Source organism: Neofelis nebulosa, chromosome 9 (genome assembly GCF_028018385.1).
Source record: "Neofelis nebulosa isolate mNeoNeb1 chromosome 9, mNeoNeb1.pri, whole genome shotgun sequence".
In the NCBI taxonomy this organism is placed as follows: domain Eukaryota; kingdom Metazoa; phylum Chordata; class Mammalia; order Carnivora; family Felidae; genus Neofelis; species Neofelis nebulosa.
This window is the reverse complement of record NC_080790.1, coordinates 21,886,415-21,904,135: the sequence shown is the minus strand read 5'-3', so window position 1 is coordinate 21,904,135 and position 17,721 is coordinate 21,886,415. Positions and strand designations below refer to the sequence as shown.

The window sequence follows — 17,721 nt, the reverse complement described above, 5'->3', positions numbered from 1 at the left end:
CTCCCACTCCAAGAAACACACAAATCCACGACGTCTTTCCCTAAAAAATAAGAAAATTAAAAAAACAAAAAAAGAACGACAAGTAAAGATGTTTATTATAGTCAAGCACAAATGGGGCACCGGTCCTTGTCCACTCCTGGACTGCAGTGTCCACAACACCCCAAAGCTATGCAACTTCCCATCTTCCTGCCAAATGGCGGCTTCATCCTTGAGGAGGATCTGCTGGCCACCATGCCTGTCTAGGTAGAAAATCTCCCTGGCTGGGCTAAGGCAGATCAAGATAATCTTTAAGTCAGTGGGAAGACCTATGCAGTTCATGAAGCCTTGGCTTTTCGGCGTTGGGTCCCCCAAAGCAGAATGGAGACGGATAATGTGGTGGATCCCAGAATACCGAAGAACATAAGCAGGGAGAAGGAGCCCTGTGAATGACAGACCAAAAAAACTTCATACAGCGTTTCATCAAGGACTACATCCTAACAGCTATTTCTTTCCTAGCATACCAATCCCCTGACCCAGGGCAATTCTCTTAGAGTTTCCTTCTCTAGATGATTTGCATCAGTTCTGGTCTTATGGCTCTTCTTTCAAAGAGGTTCTTCCTTATGCATTTCTCCTATTCCTAATAAGAAGGCCTAATTCCTCACCTGGCGCATACACTTGTAGCCATGGAAGCCGTCAGCACAGACACATTGCAAGAGACCTGGACCGTCAGGTACACAGGATCCATTCTCAGGACACGTTTCTGGGAGCCAGAGGGAAACAGAGAAAATCACTGGATCTCATCATGTAGATTTCTCGAATATCGAGCTTCAACTTAGATTCATTCTCTCAATTATTTCTAGGTCAAAGTAGAAGAAAGAAGATTTCAGATAAACAGAACACAACAGCAATAATAAAATGCATCTTATGACCTTTCCTTTCAAGGTGTTAGAGCTTCAGAAACTTGAACAAGAGGCACGTACGCAACTTTACTGTTGGACCTAAAATGGAGAGTAGACGTGAAGAAAGGCAGTTCCTAGAAGGATGGAAGTGAGACAACATACCTTGGTCCCCCGTGCTGTTGCAAAGGTTCCTTTGTCCTTGACAGGTTTGGTTGTTCATATAAAAGGTGACAGTATTCCAGGCATTAATACCTCCAGGACAGCTGACATCTTGTGGCAGTATCCTGAACACAACACAGGCAGTCATAACACACAGCCCCAAATTGCTGCGCTCACAGCACTGTCCCTTTTTGGTTCTCTCCCACACCCCGTACCCTTACTCACAGAGTCTGGAGCTGGGTAAAGCCACGGAAAATGGTGGCCAAGTCATCCTTGAGGGGGTTTGCTTGCAGGTCTCTGCAAAGCATACGTTGTTAGCACTGTGCTCTAGGAAAACACTCTACTTCCATTTACACATCTTCCTGGACTGGCAATCCAGTTCTTATTCTGAGTTGCCCACGTTCGACATTAATATTCAAACATCTTTTTAGAAGTTCATCCTTAAAGACTTTTCCCATCACCCTTTCACCACACTGGCCCTTTGGAGGGAGGATAACCAACCACTTACATGATGACAGCAGTATGTGCCTGAGGAAAGTTTGGACCAGGGTCCTTCAGAGAACAGTTCTGGAGATCCAGCCTGAGGAAATAATCAGTACAATTATGTCTCTCTTCTTCATTCCTGGTAAACTAATACAACCCTTTTTACAGCTAATATTAAGTGAACACAGCTGTGTTCAGGGCCACACACTCGATGCTGTGGTATATGTTTTAATCTGCGCTGTCCCATTGTCACTATTAGTTACATGTAGCTATTTAAGTTAAGTGAAAAACATTCAGTTTCTCATTTGCACTAGCCACATTTCAAGTATTCAGTAACCACTCCCCTTGTGATTAGTGACTACTGTACTGGAAAGTACAGATATGGACCAGTTCCATCATAGCAGAAAGTTTTATTGGACGGTGCTGTTCTCATCAGTATACCTATGCATCTGTGCATATATTGGAAGAAATTTGTTTCTTGTCTAGGTTAGTGAATCTCACATTGTATTATGATTCTCAGATTCACAAAGGGCCTTCAAATGGGAAAAAAAATGCAAGTCACATAAATGAAAGTCTTTTCCAAGTGCATTTTCTTTTCTTTAATTTTAAGTGTTTATTTATTTTTGAGAGAGAGAGAGAGAGAGAGAGAGAGAGAGTGAGTGTGTGTGTGCAAGTAGGGTAGGGGCAGAGAGAGCAGGAGACACAGAATCTGGAGCAGACTCCAGACTCTGAGCTGTTAGCACAGAGCCCGATGCGGGGCTTGAACCCACTAACGGTGAGATCATGACCTGAGCTGAAGTCAGATGCTTAACTTACTGAGCACCCAGGTGCCCCTCCAAATGCATTTTCTACCACAGATTGGAGATAAATTACTGGATGTTAAGGACCATGCCACATTATTTTTTTCTTCACTATCTATTGCTAGTTCCTTTATTTCTCAAATATTTACTGAGTACCTACTAACTGCAAAACTTGGGAGAATAAAAGAAAACCCTCAGTATCTTAGCTTTCAAGTGGCTTACCACATAGCAGACGAAGACCATAACCAAAAATTTAAAAGCAATATAAACATTAAATTAAAATATGAAAGAAATCACAGAAAAGTATATAAATAATTTTAAGTGGTACAAACACTAAGGATTAGAGGAAGTAAAAAAATGAGATATTACTCTGGTATTTGGTAGTAGAGAGCATTCACAGAAGATGCTGGAATTAAAGGATGAATATGTTTTAATTTGGTGGAGGAAGGACATTTCAGGTAAGGAGAGAGGCCTGAACAAAGAAAACAAAAGTGGAATGCTTTTGTAAGTAGGCAAGTCTGGCTGAAGCCAGACCCTTGTGAAGGATTTTAGTGGACAAATAATTGGGAAAAAATGTTGGGAAGGTGGATTGAAACCAATCTGTGGTGGTTTATGGTCTGAACTTTATCCTGAGGGCAACAGATAATTAAATTTTAAAAATGGAGGGATAATAGGGAAAAAGTGGTTTTCAGATAGTTTCCTATAAGGAAGTATTTAGGTAATTAGAGAAGGAAGAGAATGGAAGACAGATGACATTTATGATTTTGAAATGAGGGTGCTCTCAAGAGGAGATGCTTAATAGAAAGCTAGAGGTGCCCATGTGTACAGCTTGGAGAGGGCCAAGGATACTAAAAGAGATCCAGTTTTGGGAGACACCTGCGTGGTGGTTATAGCTGAAGTCATGAGAATAGGTGGAGCCTCAAGAGCGTAAAGGGAGTAAATGCAGAGATTAATGTTCATAAGGGATGAAAGAGGAATTTGCCTCAAAGACAAACTTGAATTAATTGGAAGGGAAGAAAATTCTGTTAGCATCGTGCCTTGGAGGCTAAGGGAGTCATTTCATGGAGACACACAGTGAATAATCCAGAGTTGAAAACAAACAAGAGAACAAAGCTTCTTTTAAAAGAAAGCCATAAAAGCCTTTTTTTTTTAAGTGGGTAAAAATTATGACTTCTATACAGTTTCAACTGCATAGAATAACAGGGTTGTTTAACTAGCTAAAAATGCTACTAACACATTTAAAAGCATGAGAATCACACAGTTCATGAGTTCGAGCCCCATGCACTGTGGAGCCTGCTTGGTATTCTCTCTTCTCTCTGCCCCTCCCTGGCTCACTCTCTGTCTCTCTCTCTCAAAATAAACAAACTTAAAAAAAAATTTTTTTTTAAAGTGTGAGAATCATGGCTTGGATGACTCCAAAATAGGCACCAATATTTATCCCAATAGCCAATCAGGTAAGCCTTTAAGAATCCAGTTCCAGAACTCTTCCAGTATCCAGGGTTGTCTTCTCTCTCACCCCAGGATGGTGCCCTTCTGATTCAGGCAGCAGCGGGCCTGCAGCATTAGCTCCGGTGTCTGCTTACAATAAAGCGCCACTTCTGACAAATTTCGCACACTCCCTGGACACTGGATGCATATCTGCAGAGGAGAGAAAACGGTTAGGAATTCAGAAAGAAAAACCAAGAACAAGCAGGGGTCAAAAGTTAACTACCAGTAAGTACACTCTTCAAAATTCCTTTAACAATGGGCAGGTAGGTGTCCTATCTTTATGTCAAGTTTGACTAGGAGATGCATTTCTTCGCCTAGAGCCAGGAGCCAAATCAGCACACTAGAGACTTTCTGTACCAGAGCTCACCCAGGACAGGCCCTCGTCTTCGAGGATCACCATTCGACAATATTTATTATGCCCTATCCAGTGACTTCTCAATCTGACAGACCCGGTTTGGCCAGGTATAAAAGCACTGCAGGTATACAAAGAAGTCATCAAGCATTACAGAAAGTACAGTCCTGCCAGGGCACGATATACGGCATTCGCGCGTGACGAGCGTGAAGCACAGTCAGAGGACTCGTCGGTAGAAGAACAATTTACAATTATTCAAAAGAGCAAGGAGATCAAATTTTAAAGGTCCACGTCAGCAAGGCGAGGTCACTGGGGGACCTACGCAGCGTGAGTACACGGGAGCAGGAGCCGGCGGGGCTACAGCGAGGCAAGCCTCAGGGACGAAATCGTCGCCACCGGCGGGCTGGGGAGAGCCGAGAGACCAGGGCGGGCGAGCGCGAAACAAGGCTGCCCAGGAACTATGCTGCAGTCCGACCTCTAACTTGTTTCTGTACCTCGGGTAGCGCCAGGGCCCTTTTCGCGCCCACAACAAGGAGCACGGCAGCTGCCCAAGGCACCAGGTTCGAAGGACTACCTGGCCCGCGAGGAGCCATTTTCGCTCCCTTTGTCCTTCTCAGCGCCTCGCGAGATTTGCGCGTGTGGCTCCGCCCTCCGCGGGTGTGGCCCAGTCGGCCCGAAGCGGGCTGGGGGATTGCTGCGGGTTGAGGGCAGAGCTCTTTTCAGTGCGTCCCAGTCCCCGTTAGAGAGGACTGGCCAACCCCCTCTCCTTTCCCCCGTTAGCGAAGGCCTCCCAGCCGCCGCCCTCTCAGCTCCGCGTTCCTCGCTTCCGGATGCCGAGGTTGCGTCACCGCAGCGGCTTGCAGCTCCCGCCGCCCTCAGTAAACATGGCGGCGCCACGCGAGGCGGCCCGGGGGCGGGCCCCGCTGTCACTCAGCCGGCAGGTGGCAGGCCAGGCTTTGCCACCGCGGCCGCACTCAACCGTGGAGACCCGGCAAACGGGGCGGGCCGGCGCCAGGGGGCCAGTGTCCAAAGGCTACCGAGAGTGGCGCCGAGGCAGGGAGGGGCGGGGCGAGTCGGCCCCCCTCGTGGAGGCGCGGGAAGATCTGAGTTGCGAGCCTCGTGGTGCTAGTGGTTAAGCCACCTCACGTGTGGAGGGAAGGCGGGAAGCCAGCAAATAAAGAGGGTAAGGGTGATGGAGGAGCGAAGAGTGAAGGGCAAACCCCGGCGGGAGGAGATGAGCCTGGGGACGCCCTGGGCACCCTAGCCCCGTCACCTCAGTCAGGAGACCGCGTGGCTGTCGGAGCTTGGTGAGGAGGGAGGGGCGGGACACGCGCTTCGCTGCCTTCTTATCTCCTTTGCCTTCCCAGAAAAACGGGCTGATGCTGATCACGAGAAAAACGACTGGACTCTCTTAGCCCTGGCTGAGCCACGGAGGTAAGGGAAAGGCGACCGCTCCCCGAGGGTGGCCCTGGGGAGCCCCGCGCCCGAAGGGACTGCGTGGTGCCTTTGCCGAGGGCCAGGCAAAAGCTCATCAAAGCTAACTCCTCTAGAGTGGCCCCCCGGGCTTCCCTTGCCCTTATCCACGGGCACGTGGACTCTCCTAAAAGGATTTACTTTCAGCTGGCGGCACGTTCTCTAAGACTTTGGTAGTTATTAGCGTTTTAATGAGGGTACTAAACCCTTTCAGACCTTGAGGAATTCTAGGCACAAGGACAGATTTTGAAGGAATCTTTTTAAGGCAGTGGGTCCTGCGGTGGCCCCATTTGCCTTTTGTAGGAGTCCAGGCAGTTCAGCGCAGGCAGGGGTTGGGAGGGTAGGGTGGTGTGATTCTCTTCCCTTTCTGTGTGTGTTATAGTTTTAAGAAGGGGTCTCACAGTCCACTATTTGTGCCTTGTGTGTTTCAGTTTTAGTGACACAACTCAGCTCTTACTTTTGGCTCCCACTGTCTCAGATGCGAGTCCATGGGCTTTACAATGGTGTAGAGTTTTTAGAAAGCCACTAACTCTCCTGTTCCTAGAATCAGAATCCTGTCTAAGGAACACTTCACTGGGTCAGGTTTTACCTGTCTTGCCTGCCTCTCTTCAGCCTTCTGGGAAGGTTCTCTGCACCTCATGCTAATAGAATTCTGTCAAGAAGCTCCACCAATTTACCCCAAAAGTAGAGGGTCACCAGTTCTGTAAGTCTGTGTTCTAGTCTATACCGAGACTTTTTTCCTTTCTGTAACCGCTCTATCTTTGTCACTAACCCTACATGTTCTTTTCTTTTTTTCTTTTTTTTTTTTTTTTAATGTTTACTTATTTGAGAGAGAGAGAGAGAAGAAAGCAAGCAGGACAGAGAGAGAGGGAGACAGAGGCTACACATTCTTATTTGCATACAGCAGACACCCTCTCTTACTCCTAGTATTTTTCATCACCTCTGTCATAGTCAAATTTGCCAAAGAGGAGCCACAGGGAATCTTTAGGTTAAACCAGAGGGACCTGGTGGGAACACTTTTTTGGGAACTAACATTTGAGACTCGTAGAACATGTGATCCAAGAGTTGCCGGCTCTGATTTCCTATCTTTGTTGGGTCCATGAGGTTCAGAGTTCAGGTTTGGTCTGTGTAAGGCCGTATCTTGCCAGCTAGGCAATATCTGCCCAAGAACACAGTGTGGGAGAACCATAAGACAGCCAGGCTGATCTTTCTCCTAGTGGACAAGCACAGAAGACATAGGTTATATTAATGTGTGTCTAGACTAGTTTAAATCTAAACTTTGTTCTGCGAATGACCGACTGCAATTAATGTTCTGCTCCTACCCTGGTTCTAGGAATAGTAAGGATGTCCCCCTCCCCCCAGGTGAATCACCTGTCATACCTGCAGTTAGTGCTCTTTCTTTCTCCTTTGTTTTGTATTGTGCCCTGTAACCTTAGGCAAGTTATTTAACTTGTCTAACTCTGCTTCCTTGAGAATCAGAGAATGTTTGTGTAAAGTGCATAAACTGAGGCATGGTGTTTTAAAAGTGATAGTAATGGTTACTTTTTCCTTATTTATCATTATTGGAGTTTTTGAAGTTCATGGCATACCGCTGGGTTACAAAAAGTGAGATGCTTCGGTAAGAAAATGTAAAAAAGAGATACTGAAAACAACATTACCTGTCATCATTTAGGCTATCTAAAAATCTGACATGCTGTGGTATTTTCTCCATATCAGTGAGAATCTCACAGATATTCTTTGAAGACATTATGGTATAAATGAAGAGCGGCTGGATGGGAATCACCAGACTTGAGCTGTGATCTGGACTGACAATAATTAGCTCTGTGGTTTTTGGAAAGATCACTTGAATCACTGAGCCTCGGTGTCTTTGTTGGTAACAAGCGGTCGTAATAGTGATCTTTTAATATTCCTTTAAGTTTTGAAGTGTATAATCTTGTCCTTGTTCTGAGGATAATGCTATATTCTTGAGGATTAGTATTTTTTGTGCAGGAGTCAGAAAAGCAACTCTCCCATTTCTCTCAGCTCCTCCTTTGTAATTCTCTTTAGCACACAGTGCCAAGTGTGACTTACAGTGAAAGCCTAATCCAGCTAGGAATGCTGTTGAATGTGAGCTCCCTGTTCCCCATTCTGGAATCTCTAGGACTGAGCTAGAGTTTGGGGGCCATAGGGTGATAGGGCCATTTGGATCACATTGGTTCCTTAAAGCGGCCAGAACAAATAACTGCTGAACTTCACTTCACCCCTAATTCCTGATTTCACCTCCGCCACGTACAGAGCCAGACTCTCAGCTTCTGCCCAGCTCTAGACACACACAGCTTCTCCAGGCAGCGCTGCCTCTGAACAGGGATTACTTCTCTAGGTAGGCGTCTACCTCAGGAGGATAGGAGCACTCTCCCCAGCTGCCCTTGCCCCAGCTCCCTGGCTGATCTGCTTTTCTATAATCATAAGTTGAACTCCTGGCTCCAGCATGTTACCCTCTCACTTTTGAATTCTATCACTCTTCCCAGATCTGTTATTGGCTGTTGTGTTACAGGGAGGAACTGGGAGGTGGGTGGCAGGAGAGAGCAAAGTGGTTGGCCTGGGGATGCCTGGAATGGAGTTTGGGCTTCCATGAAGGTAATCTAACTAGGGATCAGGGCTAAGAAGGCGTCCTGTTAGGAAGCTGACACTAGGAATATGGGAGGTGGGGGCTGAGGCTAGGGGAAATAGAGGAAGCCATGCTGTTATTGGTCTCCATTTCTTCCCTGCTGGGCTGTGGCGCCAGGTTGGGGTCTGCTGGCTTAGTACATTGTAGTGACTGGGTCTGTGCCTGCAGGTGGGGGCAGGGAAATTTTTTGAGAAGAAATGTGGGCTCGAGTTGATTTTTCTTTTGTTACTGGGGTGGAGACCTAAGAAAGTTTTTATATTTCTCAGCTGTGTCTGCCCAAAACAGTCTTAGCCAAATAGTTGTCTCCTGGCTGTCTCACTCTGTTGCTTCTTTCCTCCCCTACCAAAACCATACCAGGACCTCCAGATCTCCAAGGGCTGTACAGAACTGGCTGGTCCAAGTTTGATGGTTGTTGGATACACAGGCCTGAGGGCAGATGCGCATGAAGGCAAGATAGGCCTGACTAGGAGCTGATTCCTTTGCAACTCACCTTGGACAATGTCACTTGGTGGAGGAGAAGGACTGTGAGATCGTGGCCGGAAGCCAGGTTGTAGCCATTTGCCTGCCGTTGCCCAGCTGAGTGGCAGCCCAGAGCTCAGGAGCAGCAAGTGACTGTAGGTCACAGACACAGTGAAGATGAGTGTGGGGGTTAGCACCTCTACTCCCCTGCTTCCAGCCTCAGACGCAGACGTGGTCACATCTGCCTTCTCCCTTGTGGACTATGTGGTGTTTGCCCTGCTGCTGGTTCTTTCCCTTGCCATTGGGCTCTACCATGCCTTTCGTGGCTGGGGCCGGCATACTGTTGGCCAGCTGCTCATGGCAGACCGCAAAATGGGCTGTCTTCCTGTGGCTCTGTCGCTGCTGGCCACCTTCCAGTCAGCTGTGGCCATTCTGGGTGTGCCGTCCGAGATCTACCGATTTGGGACCCAGTATTGGTTCCTGGGCTGCTGCTATTTCCTGGGACTGGTGATCCCTGCACACGTCTTCATCCCTGTCTTCTACCGCCTGCATCTCACCAGTGCCTATGAGGTGAGCAGAGAGGAAGGGAGGAGCACATAGGACCACCAGGGTCAGAGATGGAAAGGAGGAAGAGGGCACATACAAGGGATCTGGGTCCCTGGACCTTTTCTGCCTAATTAGAGCGATGGGACGCATCATGTGTTTCCAAGTTCTTTCTGCGTGAAGTCAGGTGGGAGTGGGGAGAGAAGGAAGGTACTGTGAATGGAGGCCCAGAGTGGATAGGAGTTGAATATTCCCTCATGTTCCTGGATTTCTTGAGGGATGCTGTGTGTGAATTGTGGGGGTAGAGTGGGGAGGAATGCCTTTAAATATATAAAGATATCTACGATTATATATCTGTATCTGCATATTTCTATCTAGTATCTGGAGCTCCGCTTCAATAAGGCTGTGCGGATTTGTGGGACCGTGACCTTCATCTTTCAGATGGTAAGTAGAAATGAAGGTAGAATTTGAGCCTGGGATATGGTAGGGGGACCCAAACTCAGGCATTCTGAAGCACTCTGAGCTTCCTCTGCTCTCAGGCAGGATTAAAGGTCCTGCAAGGTGTCAGTGTCCCTGAAGCCACCAGAGGCATCCTGTTTCCTATTCCTTCTGGTTCCAGCACAGTCAGTATGGTGGCAGCAAGCTAAAATTTGGAAGAAGGGAAAGGAAAGTGAGCCTAGATGAAGGGAGGCCATTAGGAGCTGAGGTCCATCTTTTCTCCTTTCCGTACCCACCCTCATTTCCCCTCCCCCTCACATTCTCTTTTCCATACCTGACAGGTGATCTACATGGGTGTTGTGCTCTATGCACCATCGTTGGCCCTCAATGCAGGTGAGGAGTCACAGCCCCTGGCTGTCAGCCACAGCGGGCTGGGAAAACACCTTTGGGAGGGGCAGGTAGAGGAGAGTGTGCAGAAAAGAATCTGACCTTGGCCAGGGAGTTATTTCACTGCATGGGCCCTTGGCTTGTCTCTGCCGGAGGTGGAAGCACCTTGGTTCGCCTCACTTGAAAGCTAATCAGACATTACCATGTCTCGTCTGAATTGGTTAATCAGTACCTTTTGGTGGGGTTCAAACATTTTTTTCGATTGTAGTGAATGATTTATTACATCCTTGATGACTGCACGTTTCATGTCTTACTGGGTTTTTTTCTAGTCTCTGGGAAACCCTCTTCTAGAGACAGAATTGTGGTTTTTACTTGTTTGCAGTGACTGGCTTTGATCTGTGGCTGTCAGTGCTGACCCTAGGCATTGTCTGTACTATCTACACTGCTTTGGTAAGTGTGGTGAATCTTAAAAGAGAGAGGGGGAAGAGGTCAAGTAAGGAGGGGAGATGGGAAGAAAAAGAAGGGATGAGGTAAAAATGTAGGTGGGGAGATGGGATGGAGTTTTAGAGTGGGATGAAATAATACGTAGGAGATGCGATAGGACTTTGGTGGGAAGTGGGACGTAGGAGAGGGGACGGCATACTGAAGGTAGGGGGTGGGGTGGGAATTAGGCCCCTGGTGGTATAGTGCCCTTGCTGGTGGTCGGGTGTCTTAATTTGTGGATGGTTTTAAAGACATCTGTGTCAGGTATGCTTTCTTTTCCCTGCAGGGTGGTCTGAAGGCAGTCATCTGGACAGATGTGTTCCAGACGCTGGTCATGTTCCTAGGGCAGCTGGTGGTTATCATTGTGGGATCAACCAGGGTGGGCGGCTTGGGGAATGCGTGGGAAGTGGCTTCCCAGCATGGCCGCATCTCTGGGATTGAGTAAGTGTACCCCTTCCCCTGGCTGGGGTCTGTAGTGCCTCGGAGCCGAGCCCATCCTAGAGCCTGAACTCAGGGCTGCAGTAAGCAGAGGACAAGCTGTGTAAGCCTTAGGTGGCAGCACTGAGATGGGTGGGAAGCTGGCACTGCAGAGATTGAGGGTGATCACAGGAATCTGGCTGGAGGGTAAGGAGGGGCAGGATGTTTTTGGTACTTGGAATGAGGCTGTGGGTTGGAGGGATAGAACCCTTCCTCCATCTTGCTGCACCGTCTCTCGTGTCCACCCGGTTCTTGCCTTCGGTAGCTCCTTGGCCCTTGCAGCAGCATCTGTGCTCTGCTTTCCTCTGACCCTCATTGTAGGAGTGCGAGGAAGGCTGAGACTGTTGGGGGCTATGCCACAGTGACCATTTGGCATCTGTTGCAGGCTGAATCCAGATCCTTTTGTACGGCACACTTTCTGGACGTTGGCTTTTGGGGGTGTCTTCATGATGCTCTCCTTGTATGGGGTGAACCAGGCTCAGGTGCAGCGCTACCTCAGTTCCCGCACGGAGAAGGCTGCTATACTGTGAGTGCAGGGACAGGAAGACCAGGGAGCAGGGGCTAGAGAAGATGGTGGGACCCTGTTGTACGGGGCAGTTGGGGTGGGGGCATGATGCCAGAGCGCAAACATACCCATTGGGGTCAGGATACAGATTTGCCTTTTGGAACTTGGGACATGCCTGAAGATGTCTATTAACAGTCTCTGTTTCCTTGGCACTGGTGTCTTGCAGCTCCTGCTATGCAGTCTTCCCTTGCCAGCAGGTGGTCCTCTGCATGAGCTGTCTCATTGGCCTGGTCATGTTTGCCTATTACCAGAAGTACCCCATGAGCTCCCAGCAGGCTCAAGCAGCCCCTGACCAGGTGAGAAGGCCTCCCTGGCACTTTTCTGTGCCCATGAGGGCCAACCTAGGCCTCCAAGAGGAGTGTCTGGTTGGCTGCAGAAAGGACTCCCATCCTGGGTAGGAAATGGATGTAAGTGGCTTTTCACTGTGGGATTCTACAATCTGGCACATGAGGGTCCCAGTTCCCAGTATCACCTAATCACAGTGCTCACCCTGCTGGGGTGGGGACCTACCTTTATTGGCTCGCCACTATGCACCGTGCGATGCACTTTGTTAGGAGCTGTCACGTACCCGGTCTCGTCTAATCCCCACAACAGCCTCATTTTATAGAAGGGAAAAAAGTCATCAGGGTGGCCCACATGCTCGTCACACTGCTAATTGGGCATGGCTGGGGTGCAAACTGTGTTCTGTCTCCAGAGCCCGTTTTTTTCTATTTCCTGTGGGTCACCTTCAGTGCTTAGCGCCCTTCTTAATCACCGGGTTTCCGTAGGCTGGCAGGGGCACATGTAGGGGGTTTCTCACATGTCTTGCCCTGGGGAAGGGCTCCTCTCTCAAGAGAGCTGTGCACTTCTGCTCTGCCTGCAGTTCGTCCTGTATTTTGTGATGGATCTCCTGAAAGGCCTGCCGGGCCTGCCTGGGCTCTTTGTTGCCTGCCTCTTCAGTGGTTCCCTCAGGTACCTTCTTTGACCATTTTCCTCAGGCTTGGTGCAGCTGATCCCTGCTTGACACAAGGTGACAGGTGGAGGAGGGGATCTCTCTGAGTTTCTCAATGTGCCCTTTTATCTGTGGATGATGAGGGACAGCTTATCTGTATAGGAGAGAGCATATCATCTTCCAGGAGATGCCCTCCTTTTGGTGAAGGATTCTTTTTACGACACCAGGAATTGATTCTACTTGATCAAAACCTGTACCCCACTCAGAAAAGGACAGGTGTCCTTGCCTTCCAGGCCTCTTCCTTGGCTGCCAACTGTGAGGATGGCTTCTGGCTACATATGTTTTCTCCTGCCTTTAGAGTGCTACTCCCTTAGTAGGGCCCCTGGTGGTTTTGCCTCTCAGCTCCCAGAGTCAGCACAGCTCATCTTTTTCTTCCTTCTTTCAGCACCATATCCTCTGCTTTTAATTCATTGGCAACTGTTACGATGGAAGATCTGATCCGACCCTGGTTCCCTCAGTTCTCTGAAGTCCAGGCCATCATGCTTTCCAGAATCCTCGGTGGGATTATGCTTCCTCATCTTTTCAGTTGTATTCTTTCTAAGACACACCTGAAGCACTGTCATCAGTCTGCTTGACGGCACCGGCTTTAGCCTTGGCTTGGCGCTTGCCACATGAAGCACACAACCTTGTTTATTATCTCAGGGCATTTCCTGGGAAGGTCTCTGAGTCCCATAAGCATGAGGACCGGGTGGGAGGGACCTGGAGCTGGGGCAGGAGGTAATATGCCCTGTTTCCAGGGACACAGAGGTAGCGGTTTGGGGAAGGAGCTTTCCTCTACTTTTTCTTCTTTTAGTTCTATTTACTTACCTCTGCGTGTTTTCTCCCTTTTTTTCCCCCCAGCCTTTGGCTATGGGCTACTTTGTCTGGGAATGGCCTATATTTCTTCTCAGATGGGACCTGTGCTGCAGGTAAGGACTATGCAGAAAAGAAAGCAATTGTTAAGGGAGATAAGGAGGTGATTGAGATGGGAAGTTGAGGAATACCACTGATGTGAAGGGAATGGTATAGGGATGGGTGTCAAAAATTCGTCTTTGATGGACCACCTTTAGCTGTGAGTAGCCTTCTCCAGAGTCATTCCCAGGTCCTTGTTGGCTCAGACATCTGGGGATTATTTTAGCCTCAGAGGAGAACCCACAGCACATTTCCTTACCCATATGCCTTCTGGAATCCTGCATTCTAACATTTTCACGTAGAAGACACAGATCTGAGAAGGGGGCCGCTGAGCCATTGGCGGGTGGCTGTACTCTACATTGGTGAGGCTGGGGGGGCCTCTGAGCCTGAATATTCTCTGTTATTTTTTTCTTCAACCCTATCCTCCGCAGGCAGCACTCAGCATCTTTGGCATGGTTGGGGGGCCGCTGCTCGGACTCTTCTGTCTTGGGATGTTCTTTCCTTGTGCCAACCCTCCTGTGAGTGACCGTCTGGCTCCACAGTCGTTTACAGGGGTGGGCCTGGGGAATGGCTTGGCAAGGCTCTCCCTGTGAGTTCTGGGAACTGGTGTGAAGGTTTGTTAGGGCTGGCATCATAACTGGAGAATGTGCTGTGTCTCTGGGCAGGGTGCCATTGTGGGCCTATTAGCTGGACTTGTCATGGCCTTCTGGATTGGCATTGGGAGCATAGTGACCAAGATGGCCTTTGGCGTGGCACCTTCTCCCTCTAATATATCCAGCTTTTCCCTGCCTAGTAACCTGACCACCGTTGCCATGACCACACTGATGCCCTCAACCACTCGCTCCAGGTGAGTTGGGGTTCACTCACTTTCTACTTGGGGAGAATAGCTCATTTTTGAGGGGTTTCCCAGGGGCCTTGCTAAGGGATGGACCACCAGAGTCCTCAGGGCAATGTTGAGAGTTGGGTCCCAAGACCCTAGGACGGTGTAGGTGGGTGGAGCCAGGTCCCTGAGGAATGCCCTGTCAGTAAATTGCTAACTATCCTTATTCCTGTTCTCCCCAGGCCTACAGGACTGCAACGGTTCTACTCCTTGTCGTATTTATGGTACAGCGCTCACAACTCCACCACAGTCATTGTGGTGGGCCTGATTGTCAGTTGGCTCACTGGTGAGGGCGTGTGGGATGGGGGCACAGAGAAGCAAGACAGGCTGAGGGAGGCTAATCAGGGAATCTGGATTCTGGGGTAGAACTGACCCTGCCCTCTGGGCTCCTGGGTGTCTAACAGTCAGACTTCTTGGCTGAGCTCTGGGAGGTTGGCAGGGGCTGAGGACTCAGAGCCCCAAGAACAGATGGCTTGTTGGGTGTGCACTGGTTACGTGGTAGGAGACTCAGAAGTGCCTTTGCCTTTGCCTTCAGGGGGAATGCGGGGCCGGACCCTGAACCCTCGGACCATTTCCCCAGTGTTTTCAAGACTTGTTGACCTCCTGCCCCTGTCTTGTCAGAAGCGACTTCACTGCAAAAGATACAGCCAGGTAGCAGTTATGTTGCCCAGATTATACCCTCCCTTACCTCTCCAGATTATTACCAGACCTTCTAGGTTTCCTTCCATCCCTTTCCTTTCTCCCCAGCAACCCTGATTGTTTGCCTGAACCTGGACCGTCCCCCAGCAACCCCCCGGCTTCTACCCATGGGGGAGTGCTGGCTTGGTGGACAGAAGGGTCTCAGCCCGGAGAGGTGCCCAACATGCTGGCCTTTCCTTTCTCCTGCCTCCCTGCTCACCGTGTGCTTTGCTTCTCCCTTTCTCTCCCGCTGCCCCTTGCTGATCTCCCTTCCAGCAAGGATCAAAGCAGTGTCTCATTCCCTTTGGTCTGTGTGTTCTCCAGGATCTCTCGGTGGATACCCCTGCGTTTCCAGAAAAGATGAGTAATGGGATGTTGAAGAATAGCAGAGACAAGGAGGCCATGGCCGTGCCTGAAGAAGGTTCAGCCCACCAGGGGAGCAGCCCCACCTTCATCCTGCAGGAGACCTCACTGTGATCTGGGCTCGGGTCCCAGTCCCGGAGGCAGCCTGTAGTATAGTGATGAGTTATGTGATGCATAATGCAGAGACAATCAAGGACTAGATTACTTAGCCCACCAAAGGACCTTGTTCTTAGATGTTTGGGCTGCAGTAGAAGCCATCATAGCATGGGAAGTGTGAGGGCAGGACAGGGTTTTTACTTGTCCCTTGACGGTCTATTCTCTAGAAGACCAGGCTTGCAGTGGACAGGATTTTGCTAGCGAAGGGTATAGAAGCAAATCCTCTGGGGAGTGGGTAATGGCTTCTGATTAATCATCATCAGGATCCTTTGAAGTGAATAGAAACTGCAGTGCTGGTTATCACTGTTCTGGGGCCTGATTTGACAAGGTTGGCCATGTTTACCATTAAATACAAAGCTGCCTTGGCCAGCTGTCGCTTCTCTTGCAGTCCTATTTTGAGCATAGTTTCTGTCAGCCACAGAGAGCCCGTGACTACTTTCAGGTTGTCCGTGACACCGAGGCAGCTCTCATTCTTACCTGTCTACCTCCATTCTTGAGGCAGAGGGTTAGTTGTCCCCAAGAGTCCTCTCAGAACAGACCGGTACGGGGTGCCTCGGTGGCTCAGTCAGTTGAGCGTCTTGACTTTGGCTCAGGTCATGATCTCGCGGTTCATGAATTTGAGCCCCACATGGGCTCGCTGCTGTCAACGTGGATTGTGCTTTGGATCCTCTGTCCCTCCCCTGCTCATGCTTTCAATTTCTCTCTCAAAAAAAACAAACAAAAAACATTTAAGAAAAGATTAAAAAAAAAACAAAAAAGATCAGTACATTCATCTCCTTTGCATAAATTTGGGAAGCTTTCTACCTTGCTGCCCGCACCCTCCACCTATGTAATGGGCACTTGGGGACGGGACAGATGTAGATCCAAAAAACCAGGGCATGACCAGGTCCACTGTGGAGTGTGCCACCCACCTGGCACACCACCCTAGTGTCATTTTGTTGTTTGTGCTCGTTTCCTTTTGGAGTTTCTTTCCCACATATCTTTGTTCCTAGGAAATAAAAGCTTAATGGGCCTAGAATCGGGGTTCCTGTACTATTTGTTCACAGCTGCTCTGGTTCACCCCAGGCCCGTCCATGGCAGTGATAAAGCCCCTTCTACCCCTGCACAGACTGGCTGTCATGTCTTCAGGGAGCAGCATTGTGCTTATCTGGGTGGAAGATGCACACTCCCTCTGCTGCTGTTCGTTCCCTGCAGCTCAGTCTGTCTCCTGTCCCACCCATCTTGTCCTTGACTGGTACAATCACTGCTGCTCAAATTTTCACTTTGGGGGCTGTTGGGAGAATGCTGCTACTTGCTGGGTGGTGTTAAGCCTGCTTGAGGTTGTCTCTCCTCTCTGCCCCTCACCTGCTTGTGCTCTTTATCTCAAAATAAATAAACTTAAAAAATAATAATAAAAATAGAACATTGGAGCTGGACTCTTGTGAAGAGCACAGCTCAAGCCCATGCACCCTAGGCCCTCGGTTGGCCTGGCCTTGTCCAACTGCACAGAAGTAACTCTGCATAAGCTCTCCAGGCCCCTCAGGCAGATCTGTGGACAGTTTCAAGAAATGCCAAGTTGACTGCCCTGAGGTCTGCCTTCTTGATAGCCCCTCTACCTGGGGGCAAAGGGGGTGCTGCTCCTGGCTGACTACCCCCACGCACCAAGCTATCAGAGTTCTAGATCTAACCAGGCTCTGCTTTGTTCATTTTCAACATGTTTATCCATCACCTACATGCAAGGGCGTTAAAGTTGGCCGCCATTTTGCATCCAAGAAAATGACTGTGCCACCTGAGGACCCTGCACCAGGTGCCACCATTATTTCAAAGTTGCCTCAGTCCAAAACCCTTGCATGTTAGCAGAGAAAAGAGGAAAAACCACAGGATTCAAAGGTTTCAAGGATTATGACATTTAAGGGGAGAGGGTAAAAACATTTGGTACTCCGTATAAATTCAAAGTCCGTAACAGAAGAAAGATGCTCTGCTTTTAACAAAGTAAACTTATTTGCACATTTTTAAAGTACCACTTAGGGGGCCTCTAGCTGGCTCAGAAGACCACGCAACTCTCGGTCTTAGAGTTGTGAGTTCTACCCCCACATTGAGAGTAGAGATGACTTATAAATTGAATCTTTAAAAATACCACTGGTGATGGTG

At 49.0% G+C, this 17,721-nt stretch overlaps 2 protein-coding genes across 13 annotated transcripts; one reads left to right on the top strand and one right to left on the bottom strand.

The window, feature by feature from the left end:
- Positions 1-77: 77 nt before the first annotated feature.
- ATRAID (all-trans retinoic acid induced differentiation factor) lies at positions 78-4,925 on the bottom strand. Its single transcript, XM_058682851.1, has 7 exons — positions 4,655-4,925; positions 3,837-3,958; positions 1,546-1,617; positions 1,263-1,334; positions 1,041-1,162; positions 642-739; positions 78-419 (listed from the first exon to the last, which is right to left on the bottom strand). Exons 1-7 carry the CDS (start codon positions 4,751-4,753, stop codon positions 315-317), a joined length of 690 nt encoding a protein of 229 aa, XP_058538834.1. The 5' UTR covers positions 4,754-4,925; the 3' UTR covers positions 78-314.
- On the top strand, positions 3,954-16,609 carry SLC5A6 (solute carrier family 5 member 6). Of its 12 annotated transcripts, none has more exons than XM_058682845.1 (19): positions 3,954-4,487; positions 5,528-5,594; positions 6,246-6,336; positions 7,908-7,992; positions 8,638-9,309; positions 9,661-9,726; positions 10,062-10,113; positions 10,490-10,557; positions 10,877-11,031; positions 11,453-11,593; positions 11,799-11,928; positions 12,495-12,583; positions 13,009-13,121; positions 13,464-13,531; positions 13,946-14,032; positions 14,180-14,361; positions 14,577-14,680; positions 14,930-15,045; positions 15,397-16,609. In XM_058682845.1, exons 5-19 carry the CDS (start codon positions 8,917-8,919, stop codon positions 15,547-15,549), a joined length of 1,917 nt encoding a protein of 638 aa, XP_058538828.1. In that variant the 5' UTR covers positions 3,954-4,487; positions 5,528-5,594; positions 6,246-6,336; positions 7,908-7,992; positions 8,638-8,916; the 3' UTR covers positions 15,550-16,609. The 12 variants fall into 12 exon arrangements, with proteins under 12 accessions (XP_058538828.1, XP_058538825.1, XP_058538824.1 ...); XM_058682842.1 differs by having other exon boundaries at positions 6,178-6,336; XM_058682844.1 differs by lacking the exon at positions 3,954-4,487 and adding an exon at positions 5,120-5,343.
- Positions 16,610-17,721: the final 1,112 nt, after the last annotated feature.